General features: G+C 38.4%; 1 protein-coding gene across 1 annotated transcript in view; it reads right to left on the reverse strand.

Annotated features, from left to right (window-relative positions):
• The window catches only part of SLC28A3 (solute carrier family 28 member 3), a 118817-nt gene that overhangs the window by 52446 nt on the left and 47700 nt on the right, over positions 1 to 18671 (reverse strand). Inside the window, exons 11-14 of the mRNA XM_043453802.1 lie at positions 17131 to 17256; positions 13744 to 13874; positions 12098 to 12266; positions 11507 to 11704 (exon numbers count right to left, since the gene is read on the reverse strand). Of these exons, the coding sequence (XP_043309737.1) occupies positions 11507 to 11704; positions 12098 to 12266; positions 13744 to 13874; positions 17131 to 17256 (624 nt within the window). The remainder of the gene's footprint in view (positions 1 to 11506; positions 11705 to 12097; positions 12267 to 13743; positions 13875 to 17130; positions 17257 to 18671) is intronic.

Below are 18671 nucleotides of genomic sequence, written 5' to 3' on the forward strand. Positions count from 1 at the left end.
ACATACATATTATTTATATTGATAACACCAGGTCAATAAGTCTAAGTTCTACAAGGGAAAAAATAAGGTATCTAATTGACACTAGCAGAAATATATTAAAAAGTTTATGTTTCAATAAAACAAAGCACAGGGGAGTAAGACTATTTGCCTAAGGAAAAGTAGACAAAAAAAACAAAAAATAATTTCTGCAACCTGGGACAGCAAGAATAGTTTCTATGGAAATAGAACAAAAGGTGAAATATCACAAACACAGAGTCTTGTGTGCCAAGAAAATGAAAGAGGATGCAGAAGTCCATTTGACCTAGCACATTAAATACCTTTAAATATCCTTCTCCTCACAGCAGCCAGAGATATATTAAATCCTCTAATAAATGTCTATGGAACTTCCAACCTTCACATCACAGGCTGCCCTGCCAAGCCCTGCAGGATCTGGTCCTGCCATTGTCTCTCATAAACACCTTCACCTTCATTGCTTATACAGCTCCTGTCTCACCAGCCTCCTAGCTGTTTAGAAAACAAAATCTTTTCAATGTAGGACTTTTCTTTTTTTTTATTTGGAAAATAGATTCTTTCATTTTAAGCAGATGAAAGAGACATTAATAAAACCCACAAATAATGTTTAAAGTCACAAGGAAATTTTTTTTCTTATTTGGTGATTGTTTTGATTTAACTTAATTTCTTAGTAGCTAATGAGGAATGGTAAATAACTGATGGTATTTTTAATTTAAGGTTAGTTCCAGGTAAAAGTCCTGTCTGGAAGGGCTTATCCTTTTGTTATTTCTTCGCCTTGATGTGCTCTTTATCTCCGTTTTTGTCTGTCTCTGTGTTCTGGTCTGCGTCTAAATGTTATCTTCTTAGAAGACCTTCCCTAACCACAGGAAATGGCAAGCCACTCCAACATTCTTGCCTAGAGAATCCCATGGACAGAGGAGCCTGGTGGGCTGTGGTCCATGGGGTCGCAAAGAGTCAGACACAACTGAGTGACTAATACTAACCAACTAACTAAACCACATGTTTAACCTCCCTACCCACTCCTATTCCATCCCACCCCTAGCCTATTACCTGTTTCATTTTCTGCATGATGTGTATCAGTATCTAATGCTATATTAAGTGGTTTATGTGGTTGTTTATGGCTTGTATTTCCTAATAAAATTTAAGCTCAATAAACACCAGGAACTTTATCCTCTTGTTCTCTTCTCTTTCCTATCGTTGCTGATGAGACTAGCCCATTCTGGACAAAATATTTGTTGAAGGAATGACCATTTGTAAATTAGCCATTTGGAGAAAAAGAAAACTCAAAAAGAAGCTCCCTTCCTGCTGTGAAACTATCTGTACAGGTTCTAATGTACTGAAATAACTTTGTGAGGAAATTAAGGAAACATAATGAACACTGAGTTAATTTAAGGTGGTTTATTAAATGTTGAAGTATAGATTCGGTGTACTTCTTATGCTTATTTGTGTGCTTGTTTTCTCAGTAGCTAGCCATCCCCTCTCCTCCAAAGAAAAACCCACTGTATCTTTTTATTCTGAAAAGTGTCGAAGATTGGACATTTAAAGTGTCCAAGATTATTAAAAAAAAAGAACTTTTCTTCAATTTGTAAAAATTTACATGGTATTATTTTGGAATAAAGCCTTAATGCTGAAGTTCTTTGAGACATTTCAGTTTAATATTAGAAATTTTTATTTTAAAAGACACTCTTTAAATTTATCATGTCATGTATATTAAATGGTAAAAACACAGGAACATTATGAATGCAAGTTCTGATGAAATAACTAATGAAGATCTTTTATTTTTAAGCCATTTTTCTAATGGCTTTTAAGGCACACATTGAAGAAATCCAAACTTTTCAGTTAGTAAATTGGAAAAGCTTCTTTTCAGTAGCAGAATATCAAGGATTCTAGATCTCTGTGGATTGTACTATTTGTTGGGAAAAACGCTTCTGTGCACTGTTCTACAGTTGTGAATATGAATGTTCTTGGTACGCCAGAATTTGTTAAATCTAGTTGAGTTCAGACTGCATTCTCTTTGAGGTCAAGACTTCTACTAGTAGAATCTACATGAAACTTAGTAAATCTATTTTCTGATTTATTGATGTAAGAATATATATTTCAAGATATTCATTCTTAAAATTCTAGTAAATGTTCCATAAGTAAAATTTATATTCTGGGTTAAAGTAGCTATTACTTTCTGTTGCAGACTACTGCTAGTAAAAGTGGATATAAGTGACATACCAAGTTCACTTTAGTATGGTAGTAATTTACATTTCAGTTCTCAGTAAGCTTATATGTAACAACAACCAAGGACATTTAAAATAATGAGAGATTCAGTGAAATCACATACTAAGAATTATTGAAGGGCCTGAAAAGCTTCTCATCCCATCAGTGATGCATAAAGGAGATGGTCTGCCTGCCTTTTACAGTTTCAAAGTGGAATCTTTTAGCTAATGTTTCTTTCATCCTTTTAGGCCTTGCAACCTTCGTGCATTTATTTTCTCAGTTTTATGTGAGTATAAACCATCTCTTCCATAATACATGGCTTTGGTACCATTTGACTTTAGCTTAGTTTGTTCTTTCATTCTTCCTTTTATTATTATTTTTTTTCTAATAACAAGGGACCTTCAAAAGCAGAAAGCATCCTTTGATTATTTCCAGATAACCATGCAGATTTCTCTGGTCACACACTGAGAAAACCCCATAATTACAAGATATTTATGACAGCAGCACTGCTATTTCAGGGAATTGCATTATAGTTCACACTAAAAATAAAAGGGCAACACGTTTTACATGCTGGTAGCTGGTTTCCCTTGATAGATGCACTTGTTTTTTCTATAGACTTAAATTTATCCTTCACCATCTGCTCTTCAAGTATTCCAGAAAATACAATATTGCATCTGAATTCCCCTGAAAGTAAGTTATTCTTCCTCCCTACAGACTTCCTTTTCAGGTTCATAGTCTTACTGGCATACAAAATGCCCAATATTTGGGAAGCTCTAGTAATTTTATACTTCAGATTAGAGAAAATTTGGGAGAGCATTCATTCAATCACTCCTGTAATGTTTGGATTTGATTGATGAGAAAACAGAGAAATTTTTTATTTTAATGTTTTCTTGTTAAAAATGTTGCTGAAGAAGCTATGAGAGTTTTGTTTGTTTTTCTTTGTTCATTTATGCATTCCTTCAACAAAATTTATTAAATAACTTTTCTTAAAACAGTTTTGAAAAGAATTGTACTAATCCTATTTATACAGAATAAGCCAGAGTTGTGTGTTGCCATCATTTGTGGGAGCCTGAAAGGACACTTACACCCTCTCTACCTAATACAGCTTTCTAGTACAGCTGGTACAAACTAAAACTTCAGTCCTTTGGTATCTTCTGGAAGTATCCTGTAAGAAAAACCCAAATCTGCAAGTAGCCATGTTAATTATTTCTATGTGATTAATTTCTTAAACAATAGGGCCTTAGGGAAATCATCAGATACTTGTCTTTGAAAGGCAGAAGAATTAGGTTCTGAATACTGGGAGGACTTGGCTTTCTAAGTAATTTGTAGTCAATAGATATTTGTTGAATGAATATGAGCGAGTGCATAGAAAACTCTAAGCAAATCTTCCCTATTGTAAGATATTGCCCCGAGCCAGTCTATTATCTAGACATTCTGATTTCACCTTTAACTTTCAAATCGAAGCCCTACTTCTCTTCAGTCCCTGGATTCTATCTTCTAACAGGGAAAGAAGGTTCTTCATCTGCATTTGATACTAATAGCTTCCCAGAGGTCTCAAAGTATTATCCTATCAATCTTGATGTGAAAACCAAGGAATTTCTTAATTAGTCCTAAAACACTCTCACATTAAAAAACAACCAGAGGGGACTGAAAAGTTTGTAGCCACTTAGAAATGGTACAACTAATGGGTCACAAGTTGGTGAATGGCTAAGAAAGTGCAGGCATTTGTCCATGAGCTATTTATCTAGGGATCCAATGAACCTGCTAAACTTCCCTGACTGTCCATTTGTGAAATAGTAAGTTCAGGAATGATGTTGCCGGAGTCACCTTTCTCACGCTGTGACTCTGATTGCAGCTCTCTTCTTCTCTGTGGGCATAGCACAGGCACGTGTTAAGCACCAGAAGAGAGAATGGATGTAAAAGTTCCCTATGGTGACTTTCGACCTCAGCTTTTGTGTGAGGGATTCCAACAAGTGACCCTGATGGTTGACCTCACTTCCTTAAAAGTACATCGCAGTGAATCTTACTTTGCCAAGGGCATTGTTTTAGTTGAGAACAATTGCCATATTTGGCACTTAGGGTTTTTCTTTTGCTTATGTTTTTTTCCCTAGCAAATTGGGGAAAAAGTATAATTTTATTTTCACATTATTTTTTAAAAGTATCCCTGCAGAATCATATAATTTTACGACTGAAAGAGACCTCAAAAGCAAGCTAGTCCTTTTCTAATGCGTACATCCCTTTACATCATCCACTAAAATGATTTATCAGCTCAAGCACTTTAAATGACTTGGAACTTACTGCCTCATCAAACATCTCATTCCACTTTAGCAGCTTTGAGTGGAAGAGAGTTTTTTTTTCTTATATTGAGTTGAAATCTCTACCCCTCACCTTTCTGTAACCTGAACCCTAATTTTACTTTCTAGAAATATACAGAAAAAATAAGCTCTCATTTACTTTGTAACCTCTCACATATTTTAATCTACTATTAACATATCCTCACAAGGTCCTATTAAAATAGTGAATCACTCCAAGTTACTGCAACCAGTTTTTGAAAATTCAAAGATGTGCCAATTTTTAATAAATGGAAGAAAGTTTAGAAATCATCTAGTCTACTTCTTTTTTCTATAAAGACATTGTCACAAAATACTAATATTGGAGATAATAATAGTAAAAAGTACACAGCAAGATCCTGAGCTTTGGTCTCTTTATGTCTGCCATTCTTGAAGTTGGGACATTTCTGCTGGAGTTATGTGAAGGGAGCCCCAGGGTAGTCTTACTTTTCCATAAAGATTTTTTTTTTGAAAGAAGCCTCATTATTTTTATATTAGTAAGAAATGTAATAAGAATTTTATAGTGCAAAAGCTTTTAAGTTTCATTAGGTCCCATTTGTTTAGTTTTGCTTTTATTTCCAATATTCTGGGAGGTGGGTCATAGAGGATCTTGCTGTGATTTATGTCAGAGAGTGTTTTGCCTATGTTCTCCTTTAGGAGTTTTATAGTTTCTGGTCTTACATTTAGATCTTTAATCCATTTTGAGTTTATTTTTGTGTATGGTGTTAGAAAGTGTTCTAGTTTCATTCTTTTACAAGTGGTTGACCAGTTTTCCCAGCACCACTTGTTTAAAGAGGTTGTCTTTTTTCATTGTATATCCTTGCCTCCTTTGTCAAAGATAAGGTGTCCATAGGTTCGTGGATTTATCTCTGGGCTTTCTATTCTGTTCCATTGATCTATATTTCTGTCTTTGTGCCAGTATCATACTGTCTTGATGACTGTGGCTTTGTAGTAGAGTCTGAAGTCAGGCAGGTTGATTCCTCCAGTTCCATTCTTCTTTCTCAAGATTACTTTGGCTATTCGAGGTTTTTTGTATTTCCATACAAATTGTGAAATTCCTTTGGTACTAGTTCTGTGAAAAATACCGTTGGTAGCTTGATAGGGATTGCATTGAATCTATAGATTGCTTTGGGTAGAATAGCCATTTTGACAATACTGATTCTTCCAATCCATGAACACAGTATGTTTCTCCATCTGTTTGTGTCCTCTTTGATTTCTTTCATCAGTGTTTTATAGTTTTCTATGTATAGGTCTTTTGTTTCTTTAGGTAGATATACTCCTAAGTATTTTATTCTTTTGTTGCAATGGTGAATGGTATTGTTTCCTTAATTTCTCTTTCTGTTTTTTCATTGTTAGTATATAGGAATGCAAGGGATTTCTGTGTGTTAATTTTATATCCTGCTACTTTACTATATTCATTGATTAGCTCTAGTAATTTTCTGGAAGAGTCTTTAGGGTTTCTATGTAGAGGATCATGTCACCTGCAAACAGTGAGAGTTTCACTTCTTCTTTTTCCCTATGTGATTCCTTTTACTTCTTTTTCTGCTCTGTGAAAAGACAGCCCTCAGATTGGGAGAAAAATAATAAGCAAATGAAGAAACAGACAAAGATTAATTCAAAAATATACAAAGCAACTCCTGCAGCTACAATTTCCAAAAGTCTACAAGCAATAAATGCTGGAGCGGGTGTGGAGAAAAGGGAACCCTCTTACACTGTTGGTGGGAATGCAAACTAGTACAGCCACTATGGAAAACAGTGTGGAGATTCCTTAAAAAACTGGAAATAGAATTGCCATATGACCCAGCAATCCCACTTTTGGGCATACACACTGAGAGGAAACCAGATCTGAAAGACATGTGCACCCCAGTGTTCATCGCAGCACTGTTTATAATAGCCAGGACATGGAAGCAACCTAGATGCCCATCAGCAGATGAATGGATAAGGAAGCTGTGGTACATATACACCATGGAATATTACTCAGCCATTGAAAAGAATTCATTTGAACCAGTCCTAATGAGATGGATGAAGCTGGAGCCCATTATACAGAGTGAAGTAAGCCAGAAAGATAAAGAACATTACAGCATACTAAAACATATATATGGAATTTAGAAAGATGGTAACGATAACCCTATATGCAAAACGGAAAAAGAGACACAGAAATACAGAACAGACTTTTGAACTCTGTGGGAGAATGTGAGGGTGGGATATTTCAAAAGAACAGCATGTATATTATCTACAGTGAAACAGATCACCAGCCCAGGTGGGATGCATGAGACAAGTGCTCGGGCCTGGTGCACTGGGAAGACCCAGAGGAATCGGGTGGAGAGGGAGGTGGGAGGGGGGATCGGGATGGGGAATACATGTAACTCCATGGCTGATTCATGTCAATGTATGACAAAACCCACTACACTGTTGTGAAGTAATTAGTCTCCAACTAATAAAAAAAAAAATAGGCCTTTTTGGGTATGTAAATTATACTTCAGTGAAAAGAAATTATCTGAGTAAAAAGGAAGTTCACAGATAGCAGAGAGGCTCCTTTCAGCTATCCGTGGTATGTGCTTGCCTTTCTTTTTTCCTCAGCTCTGACCAGATCATAGGAACATTAGGTACCAGGAGAGTGAATAGTCTTTTCACGGGGAAAGATGAGAAGATGGCAGGTGGCCTCTTGGAAGCATGAGCGTGACCTCCTCCTCTGTTCCAATGGACAAGACATGCTGCTCAGCCCAGACAATCTTCCTCAGGTTGAGGTGCTGACTGTGGGAGGCTTGGAAGACTCAGTGGGCTCAGTTGTTCACCAGAGGCACAGCCTATCTGGCAAAGGCACCCACATGACCAAGGCAATAATCTTCTTTACCAAAATCTTGAAAAATCTATGATTTGGCTTGAAGAACAAACCAGGCTAACGCTTTATCAAAAGTAGCCGTGCCTTTTTTTTTTTCTCTAACTTTTTTTCCCCCACTAACTGAATTTTTAAAAGCTCACATTCAAGATTCAAGTGGGAATGGTAAGTTTTTTTGTTGATTATAAAGCTCCTCTTCTCTTTCACAATTTCTGAGAACTCCTTTGTTGATATTCTCAATCATCATGCAGACAGGAAAAAGAAATTTCAAGTATTTGGGCAGTCCACTGTTTGTGGAAAAGCTCATTCTTGTCCCCTGCTCAGTCTATGGCTTTTTCATTTAGTTCAATTGGCTTCAAAAATAGGCAAGCTTGTTAAGAGACTATGGGGAAGGAGATGGCAAAAAGTGCTTAAGATTCCCTTCTCATTTCTGAGGATCTAGGGGAAGAAGGGACACAGATGTGGCCATGTAGGGTCTTATAATAAGAGGACAAGGAGGCTGGGATGATTCCACTTAGCCTTTGCTGAAGGGTTATGTGATAGAAAGAGCTGCACTATACTAGGAAATTAATAATACTTCTTTCAGTTTTCCTTGTACTGGATCAAAGATGCCACAGGAACAAGGAAAGTCATTGTAGCATTACTTCTAATAGCTAAAAAATTGTAATAGTGTTCATCAACAAGGGACTGGTTAAAATAAGTTATGATGTGCTCATATTGTGTCACAGGCATCCAAGATATGTTACCAAGGGCAAAGAGCATTGCTGACAACAGAGAGCATGATGTGAAATGTGGAGAGGAGCTGAATGGTAGAGAAATAGGGAGGATGACTTCTTTATCCTGTACACCTCTTGTACCTTTCGAGTTCTGTACCATGGAGCGTTTTATGTGTAAACAAACAAACATGTAAAGTATTATCTTTATTCTAAGAAAAAGAAGATGTGAAAATGATGGAGTGATAAAGAGCTCATTCTGGGGGTAACATGCTACATATGCATTCTTCTTTTTTTTTAAAAAACAGAAGTATATTTGATTTACACTGTTTTGTTAGCTTCTGCTGCTCAGCAAAATGATTCAGATATATAAATATATATTTATTATATACAGATATTTATTCTTTTCCATGATGGTTTATTACAGGGTATAAATTTAGTTTGCTGTCCTATACAGTAGGACCTTATTGTTTATCTATTTTATGTATAGTAGTTTTTATCTGCCAATATCAAACCGAATTTATCCCTTCTTTTCTCTTTCCCCTTTGGTAACTGTAAGTTTGTTTTCCTTGTCTGTGAGTCTGTGTCTGCTTCATAAATAATTTCATTTGTGTTATATTTTAGATTTTGCTTAGATATAAGTGATATCATATGGTATTTGTCTTTCTCTTACTTACTTTACTTAGTATGATAATAGCTAGGTTCATCCACGTTGCTGCAAAATGACATTATTTTCTTATTTTTTATAGCTAGGTAGTATTCTATTGTGTATATGTACCATATCTTCTTTATTCATTCATCCGTTGATGGACATTTAGGTTGCTTCCATGTCTTGGCTATTGTAAATAGTGCTGATATGAACACTGGGGTGCATGCATCTTTTCATATTACACTTTTCTCTGAGTATATTCCCAGGAGTGGGATTGTTGGATCATATGGTCACTCTAGTTTTAGTTTTTTGAGGAAAAGTGAAAGTGAAAGTCTCTCAGTCATGTCTGACTCTTTGCAACCCCATGGACTATACAGCCCATGGAATTCTCCAGGCCAGAATACTGGAGTGGGTAGCCTCTCTCTTCTCCAGGGGATCTTCCCAACCTAGGGATCAAACCCGGGTCTCCTGCATTGCAGGTGGATTTGTTACCAGCTGAGCCACAAGGGAACCCCAAGACTACTGGAGTGGGTAACCTATTCCTTCTCCAGCAGATCTTCCTGACCCAGGAATCAAACTGGGGTCTCCTGCATTGCAGGTGGATTCTTTACCAACTGAACTATCGAGGAACCTCCATACTGTTTTCCACAGTGGCTGTATCAATTTACATTCCAACCAACGGTGTAGGAGGGCTCCCTTTTCCCCATACCCTCTCCAGCATTTGTTACTTGTAGACTTTTTAATGATGGTCCTTCTGACTGGTGTGCGGTTGTGCTCACTGCAGTTTTGATTTTCATTTCTCTAATAATTAGTGATGGGCATCTTTCCATCTGTACGTATGCATTCTGAACACTTAGATGAAGGTCATCAGGGTGCATAATTCAATGGATAACACTGGGTTTTTGCCTTATGGGCCCAGGTTGTATGCTTTAGTCACATTGTACCTTTTCCAGGAGATGATGGGACACTCCCACCACTTGTTGGTTGGTAAACAGAAATTGTAAGAACTCGTCCCCATTTAGTTGATTGGAAATAAGACATTTGGAAAAACAAAATGCTTTCCCCTTCGTGACTCAACAATAGCAAAATCCATTGAGTTCCTATCTCCAAATATCCTCCTGTGAGTCTGTCCCTGGTTGGGCTCACTCCCAACCCAAATCAGCTCTACTGTTCTATTTCTATCCTCTTAATAACCTGTTCACAAACCTGCTTAGTACAGCCAGAACTGAGAGCTCACTTTGCTTAATAACAAAACTACTTTTTTCAGGCAACCAGCAGTAGGGGATGGAAAACATTTCACTTAATTTAGCCTATTCTTTGCTTTTGGCAGGGAAGCCAGCTAGTTTGTGGCGGCATCCAAACGGTGAGGACGTTTGGCCAAGCTCCATTGCGTGGTCAGTTGAAGAATGAACATTTGAGAAACAGGAGACCTGCAGAGCTATTGTTCATCTCAGATGTGTGGGTCAAAACGCCCCTGACCATAAATACAAATCCATAGTCTCCTGGAGTATGCTGTTATATTTGTGTAACATGTGGGAGTAATCTGCGTGTTTGGTGTTTGGGAGACTGGGAGAGATGGTCAGAGGTGGGCAGTCTCAGAACCTTGAACAGCATGCTTTTCCTCCCCTTTCCCTTTAAAGCCAAATATGTGCCTAGGACATTAATTCCAAGCAGCTTGTTTTGATGAGTAATGTTGGTGGTAGGAAATGTTCACCATTTCCCTCAGAGTTTCCATGTGTGACAATTCTGTTCTCCAGAAAAGTAGAAGCTGGAGACTCAGCTGCAAATATGGCTTAAATAACAGCCTCACCCAGATTCCCTCATCCCATTCAAGGCCAAGTAGACACGAGCATCTCCTTGCAGGCTATGGACCTGAAATCCTGACACAATTATAGGGCCTGAGCTTTTTTTCTTCCCACATTCACTTGGAGGATAGTTGTTGTGTCTCACTGCCTCTTTAATATGCCCAGGCACTAGGCGGCACTTAGGCAGTTTCTCAGAGATCAAACAGTTTCTTAAACAGGAAGAAAGAGAACTTCATGATCATTAGATGATGAGTCCCATGAGAACAGAGGCTTTATCACTCATTTAACACTGTGGCAGCCATCCATAGCACAGCGCTCAAAGACATTCCATAAATACCTGATGTGAAAGTGAAGTGAAAGTGAAAGTCACTTAGTCATGTCTGACTCTTTGCGACCCCATGGGCTATTATATAGTCCATGGAATTCTCCAGGCCAGAATACTGGAGTGGGTAGCCATTCCCTTTTCCCAGGGGATCTTCCCAACCCAGGGATCAAACCCAGATCTCCTGCATTGCAGGCAGGTTCTTTGCCAGCTGAGCCACCAGGGAAGTCCAAGAATACTGGAGTGGGTAGCCTATCCCTTCTTCAGCAGATCTTTCCAACCTAGAAATTGAACCGGGGTCTCCTGCATTGCAGATGGATTCTTTACCAGTTGAGCTATTTGTTCTAATCCCAGCTCACGGATTTGCACTGATAGTGGCTCCAAAGTAAATGATCACAGTGGTAAAGATTAGCTGTGTTTTCTTCTACACACAATCACATACACACATGTGCACATGCATACCCTGTGATTAACTCAACATAACCCGATTGTGAAGTCAAAAATTTGGGGCCTGTTTTCTTCTCTGATGTACCCCAAATACCTGGCATGGTACCTGACACACAGAGGCACCAGCAGCTATTTGATGAATGTGTGTATGTGTTGAAGTATATCGGGAAGGAAATGTACTCACCGACATATATTGCTGCACACCATCCACAAATTTGGGTCCACCCGCTTGCCTTAAATGGATCAATTTTGAGAGTTGCTGATAAGCCACAAATTCATTGAAGAATGTCTTATAACCTATGAGTTTGGCAACCATAAAGCTATCTTGCCAGTCGACTCCCATCATGAAGGCAAAGGGCATGAAGATGTAGGAGCATATTACCTACAAAAAAAAAGAAGACTTCATTAGAGCAGTGATTTGCTTCCAGTTCTTGGGCCTCATGCCTGAGACCAGATTGTTCCCATCCCCTCTGTGTTCTTAGGCACAGAAATCCCTGTGCCTCCTCCAGCCTCTCTTTATCCTTTAGGAGTAAAGGTTGAAACTGCTCATTTGAAGTAAGGAAGGATTTGGGCGAAGGAGTCAGGAATGAATGATTCTGTGTTGGGGGAAGGAGGAGAGAGGGGTGGGAAGTTGGGGGGTTCCTGGTCAGTCTGTACGTGATAGAAGAGTGCACTATAGCCAGTTAGAGTATATTATAGACAGTTCATAAACCAGTTTTATTTTTAACAAAGATTGGCAGAAATGAAAAGGAGGAGGAATATAATAGAATTGTACCTCAAAACTCAGTTGTGGGTAGTCAAACATGTTTCCCAACCAGGACAGGGCTGAATTCATAAAAGACAGCAGGGCCAGGAAGGCAATCAAATTCACAGCGATGTTCGCCACCAGGGAGATGGATGAGGATGCTCCCTGTGTTGCAGCTTCTAGAAGATTCCTTGAATCACTTTATCAAAAAATAGCAATTCCAGAATTACTGAAGGATTGTCAGTGGATGGACATCATAGGTGTAGAAATGGCATAATCAGAGCTCATTCGAATGGAGATACAAACTCTCAGGCCCATGTCCTGGCTGAAATACTCACCTGAATTCCATGAAATCATGAAAGGATTTAGTTTTTGAGCATAGGTGATGGGCATATGAGTGTCTAAGTGTTATACCACTCTTTTAATTTGGGGAAATAATTTATAATAAAAATTGGGAAAGAATAAAACAGGTTTAAACAAATATATTTGATTAAAAGTGGGTTCCAGAGAATATTTATAAAATATTCACAGTATAAGAACTAACAATTCAAGGAAGGTCTGTGTATGCATCCATCATCTCATTTAAGAAATGGAATGTCACATCAGCTTTGAGCACTCCCTCATTAATCACATAATCTTCTCTCTAACCTCAGAGGTACTTGGCCCACTAGGATTTGCTTAAGATTCCCTTTCTTTTTAATATTCTTTACCCCTGAATAATACATTGTGTTAGTGTACACATTTGCTAGCTTTATAAGTGAAATCCACATATTCCATATATACACTTTGGCAACTTGCTTTTCCACTCATGGTTATGATTCTCTATACACAAACAATGGATGAATCTCAGAAACATGTTGGTTGATAAATTCTGTTATATAATGACAAACTTTTGAACACCTTAAATTCCTTATTTTTTCCCCACCCCTTTCTCTTTCTTTCAAAAAGAGCAAAAAGTAAATGAACCTAAGAGAGGTTAGGAATACTAATATCACATCTCATCATCCCTGTTATATAAGAAACTTCTGGAAATGGTGATCCTATGATTTTCCAACAGTCTTGAATCATGGCCCAATGAAGCCTATGTGTGGATTCAGTTGCTCAGTTGTGTCTGACTCTTTGTGACCCTGTGGACTGCAGCCTGCCAGGCTCCTCTGTCCATGGGATTTTCCTGGCAAGAATACTGGGGTGGGTTGCCATTTCCTTCTCCAGGGGATCTTCCTGACCCAGGGATCAAACCCATGTCTCCTGTGTCTCCTGCATTGTAGGTGGATTCTTTACCGCTGAGCTACCAAGGGAGGCACAATGAACTGTATATATTATATTTAAAATTAACTATCTATTCACCTGAACCTATTATAATATCACAAACCAACTATACTTCAATCTAAAAAAAAGTTAATTAAATGAAATACCTACACTGAACAGTCAAGGAAATGTATTTACATTTAGGTACTGGTAGTTAGAAGAGATTTCCTTGAGTGCTGAAAGAAGATATTTTGGATGAAGTCTACATCGTTATGGGAAATTAAATTCACTTTAATTCACTGTGTTCTCTGATAATAAAATTTTTGCTGCACTTTGAATTTGGACTGGAGCAAACCTCTCCTCCTCCACCCCCAGCCTCCTACTTGGGTAGTAATTAACTATTAACTAGGTGAACTTGTCCCACTTACCCATTTTCCATTTTCATGGCATTCTTGAGGTTTATTTTGGGTGTTTCTGTCTCAGGCCAAAAAAGTTTAGAAATAGCCAATGCCGCAGGTGCAGACATAACTGAAGCAGTTAACAAATGAGAGGATGAAACCTGTGATTTCAAGAGAAAGACGTTTAAGGTTTAGCTTTTCTGTTGTGTTTAGAATGAATGATCCAAATGCCTTACAAGGGAGGAGACGGGCAGGCATTGTTTCTGTGCCAGAAATCAGTGTTTCTTTGGAGGCTTGGGAAAGCTCAGTTAGTCATATCCTGGGCATCAACTTGAGAGAAGGGAGGACATGGCATCAATTGACCACATCCTCTTGGAGAAGCACAAACCAAAATTTGACCATTTCAGAAGAGAATTAATCCTGTGTTGTAGGAACTTTCAAAGAAGATAACTCTACCTCTCTGTTGTTCTTTCAAATGTTCAAATAGCCCCCAAAGCTGTTTCATTATGTCATCAATTCAGGTGAAGGGTATCTGGGGTGCAGGCATGAATACACCCCTCTCCATCTTCCTTTGTGCCTCTACATAATATCTGTTAATTCAGAGTCCCTTTAATCTGAAGTTGTTTTTGTTTTCCTCACTGCAGTTCTGCTTGAACTCTTTCCCTTTCCCTCCCACAACCTCACCTTGTTTCTGGATTCTCTTCCCTGTGTTTCCAGAATTATAGAATCTACTCCTCCCTCCCCACTCCCATTCCACCCAGCACAGTTTTGTAGGCAGAATTCCTACAGCAATCCATCTGGGGCATGAGTCAAACACTGTTCCTGAGGTCTCCACCCTTTTTGTCTTTCCTCTTCCCACTGATTGGCTCTGTAAGATTTGGATGAAGTCCTGGATCGAAATTTGCCTATCTTATAAGAATTCCTCATCACCTGGACCATGCAACTGCTGTGTTATGCCATTTCTCCACTGGAGGCTGTAAGCTCTGTGCTCGAGGCATGTGCACCAGTTACCATAACATTCTTCAGCCCCATCCCATAGACCAACTGCTCTCAAACTGGGCTATACAATGAAATCTGAGGACTGAAAAATAATATTGATGCCTGGGTCTCATCCCAAGAGATTCTGGATGAATTCCTAATAAAAGCATTAGGGCTTTTATTTATTTATTTTTAATATTTTATTTTATTTTATTTTTCATTTATTTTTATTAGTTGGTGGTTCAACATAGTTTTGGAAGTTTTGGCCACAGCAATCAGAGCAGAAAAAGAAGTAAAAGGAATCCAGATAGGAAAAGAAGAAGTGAAACTCTCGCTGTTTGCAGATGACATGATCCTCTACATAGAAAACCCTAAAGACTCTACCAGAAAATTACTAGAGCTAATTCAACGGAATATAGTAAATTTGCAGGATATAAAATTAACACACAGAAATCCCTTGCATTCCTATACACTAACAATGAGAAAACAGAAAGAGAAATTAAGGAAACAATACCATTCACCATTGCAACAAAAAGAATAAAATACTTAGGAGTATATCTACCTAAAGAAACAAAGACCTATACATAGAAAACTATAAAACACTGATGAAAGAAATCAAAGAGGACACAAACAGATGGAGAAACATACCGTGTTCATGGATTGGAAGAATCAATATTGTCAAAATGGCTATTCTACCCAAAGCAATCTATAGATTCAATGCAATCCCTATCAAGCTACCAACGGTATTTTTCACAGAACTAGAAAAATAATTTCACAATTTGTATGGAAATACAAAAAACCTCGAATAGCCAAAGTAATCTTGAAAAAGAAGAATGGAACTGGAGGAATCAACCTGCCTGACTTCAGACTCTACTACAAAGCCACAGTCATCAAGACAGTATGGTACTGGCACAAAGACAGAAATATAGATCAATGGAACAGAATAGAAAGCCCAGAGATAAATCCACAAACCTATGGACACCTTATCTTCAACAAAGGAGGCAAGGATATACAATGGAAAAAAGACAACCTCTTTAACAAGTGGTGCTGGGAAAACTGGTCAACCACTTGTAAAAGAATGAAACTAGAACACTTTCTAACACCATACACAAAAATAAACTCAAAATGGATTAAAAATCTAAATGTAAGACCAGAAACTATAAAACTCCTAGAGGAGAACATAGGCAAAACACTCTCCGACATAAATCACAGCAGGATCCTCTATGACCCACTTCCCAGAATATTGGAAATAAAAGCAAAACTAAACAAATGGGACCTAATGAAACTTAAAAGCTTTTGCACAACAAAGGAAACTATAAGCAAGGTGAAAAGACAGCCCTCAGATTGGGAGAAAACAATAGCAAATGAAGCAACAGACAAAGGATTAATCTAAAAAATATACAACTCCTCCTGCAGAAATACAACATCTCCTGCAGCTCAATTCCAGAAAAATAAATGACCCAATCAAAAAAATGGGCCAAAGAACTAAACAGACATTTCTCCAAAGAAGACATACAGATGGCTAACAAACACATGAAAAGATGCTCAACATCACTCATTATCAGAGAAATGCAAATCAACACCACAATGAGGTACCATTACACGCCAGTCAGGATGGCTGCTATCCAAAAGTCTACAAGCAATAAATGCTGGAGAGGGTGTGGAGAAAAGGGAACCCTCTTCCACTGTTGGTGGGAATGCAAACTAGTACAGCCACTATGGAGAACAGTGTGGAGATTTCTTAAAAAACTGGAAATAGAACTGCCATATGACCCAGCAATACCACTTCTGGGCATACACACCGAGGAAACCAGATCTGAAAGAGACGCATTAGGGCTTTTAAAAGCTCCCAGGTGATTTCAATGTAAAGTAGGTTTTGAGAATCTCTGCTGTAAGCCAGGAGTCAGAAGAAGCTTTTTGTAAAGGGTAAATAGTTTTTGCTTTTGGGGCCACAACTACTCAACTCTGTATCATAAAAGCTGCTTAGATAAGGAACAGGAATAGCTGGCTTCCAATTAAACTGTAGTTATTAAAAAAACCAACAAAGTGATCTAAATTTGCCCCTGGGCCACAGTTTGCTAATCCATGACCTAGATGGCCTTTCACTAGTGTCTGTAATAGTTAAATTTTTTTTTTACATATTTAAATTTTCACCCAAAGTAACCTCATAATATGAGGTTATGATTGAAATACTAGATTTCATTCTGGTATGGCTGGATATAGTTCATGGTTAGGTAGCTGGGATATGAAGGTGAAACACCAAAGCTCTTTGGGGTCACTCTATTCAAATGCCAAAAGAACTGTGACCATCTATACAGCAAAAAGGGATACTCTTTTTGCCTCCTTATTTGGCAGCAGTAGTAAAGGAAAGAACTGAAATAATAGCAAAGAAAGAAAAAGATTGAATTTTTCCATAAGTTAAGCTTGAAACATTCTTACCCCAAAAGAGATGTATGCACCTAAGACACTTCCAGCAATGGTAGAGAACCCAGCGGTCATGATTGCGTGGAGTTCAGACTTGGTGACATATGGTAAATACGGTCGGACCAGCAGAGGAGACTCGGTCTGGAAATACAAAATGACCAGATTAAACCTTCCCTGAGGAGGAGAGGCTACTACTCAAACTTCCATTCTCTACAGCAGTATTTCTAAGAGTGGACTTCAGGCCAGTTCCATCCGCTTGAGCCAGGAACTTGTTAGACCCACAAGTTCTCAGAATTACTAAATGGAAAACTCTAGGGCTGGGTCCAGCAGCAGTGTTTTAACAAACTTGCTGGTGGTTCTGATGAGTGTTCACATTTAAAAACCTATACCATCAAAACAAAACAAAAACAAAAACAACCCCCCCCCCCAAAACCCTATACCATCAATGTCTGGGTCTTTTGGACTCTAGGGCAGTGTATATACAGAGTCATGTATGAAGTTTGCAAGGCCAGTTTATGTAAGGCTCCTGCCTACCCTAGGATTGGACTCTGATGACTTGGTACTCTTTTCTAAGTTTGGACAACCATGGGCCAAGTAACTCTATCTAGTGGCCTGGCCTTGGGAACTATGATTCCCAAACCTCTGTGACTTCCCATCTCCCAGCTTCATCTCAACATACCCTAACCTCTTTGCTGATACCACAGGGAAACAAAGACATAAGTATTAAAAATTACCAGCAATAACAAGGACAGGTGCCCATGGGCTCTTCCCTAATTGAAAATCAGAGAACCACCCCTACTTGCATGGAAAGGCATCGATTAGAGTATAGTTGTAAAGGCTTGAGTTCCATTAAGAAGGGCAGGTGGCCTACAGTGTGGGACTCTCCAAAAATAATAGCCGTACTTTTAGCATATTAAGTACATACCAAGTATCAAATTGAGCACCACAGGAGCATGTGTGCAATTTTACAATTTTCCCCTCATTATTTCTAATTGTTCTATAAGACTGAGTGTGTTGAGCTTCAATTTATGGACTAAATAGAAACTCAGTACATGAGCCCTCTTACCCTGCAGGTAGGAGTAATCAACTCAAGATGGTGCCCTAATTAGTCCTGAGGGATTTTATGGCTATAATTATAATAATTTCAACTACTAGGGAAAGAAGTATGAGCCTAAAGACTCTGCTCTAGGCTAGTAAGCTAGGCTTACCAATCAGAAGGCTGAGCTGCCTGGAGCAATTGTTAAGCCTTTTAATTTGGGGCCATGTGTTTTTAGGGGTGACTTGATTTTTGCTTCAAATTCAGTTTCCTTGCACAGCCATGCTAGCAAGTATTCATACCTGGTTTCCTTGGTGTGTGATTCCATTCTGCCTGAAGTTATGTATCCTAAGTGATGAGGATTTCTTACTTATATACCCCTTAGGAATGCTGCCATTTCGAGAGATGCCCCTTGGCAACATATTTCTTTGCTTAAATGGACTTTGGGCAAAAATGCATGTGATGGATAAGGAAGGTGAAAATGCTTTTGCTCATCATCATTTTTCTTTAGGCTCAGCAA

Source organism: Cervus canadensis, chromosome 30 (assembly GCF_019320065.1).
Source record: "Cervus canadensis isolate Bull #8, Minnesota chromosome 30, ASM1932006v1, whole genome shotgun sequence".
NCBI lineage: Eukaryota > Metazoa > Chordata > Mammalia > Artiodactyla > Cervidae > Cervus > Cervus canadensis.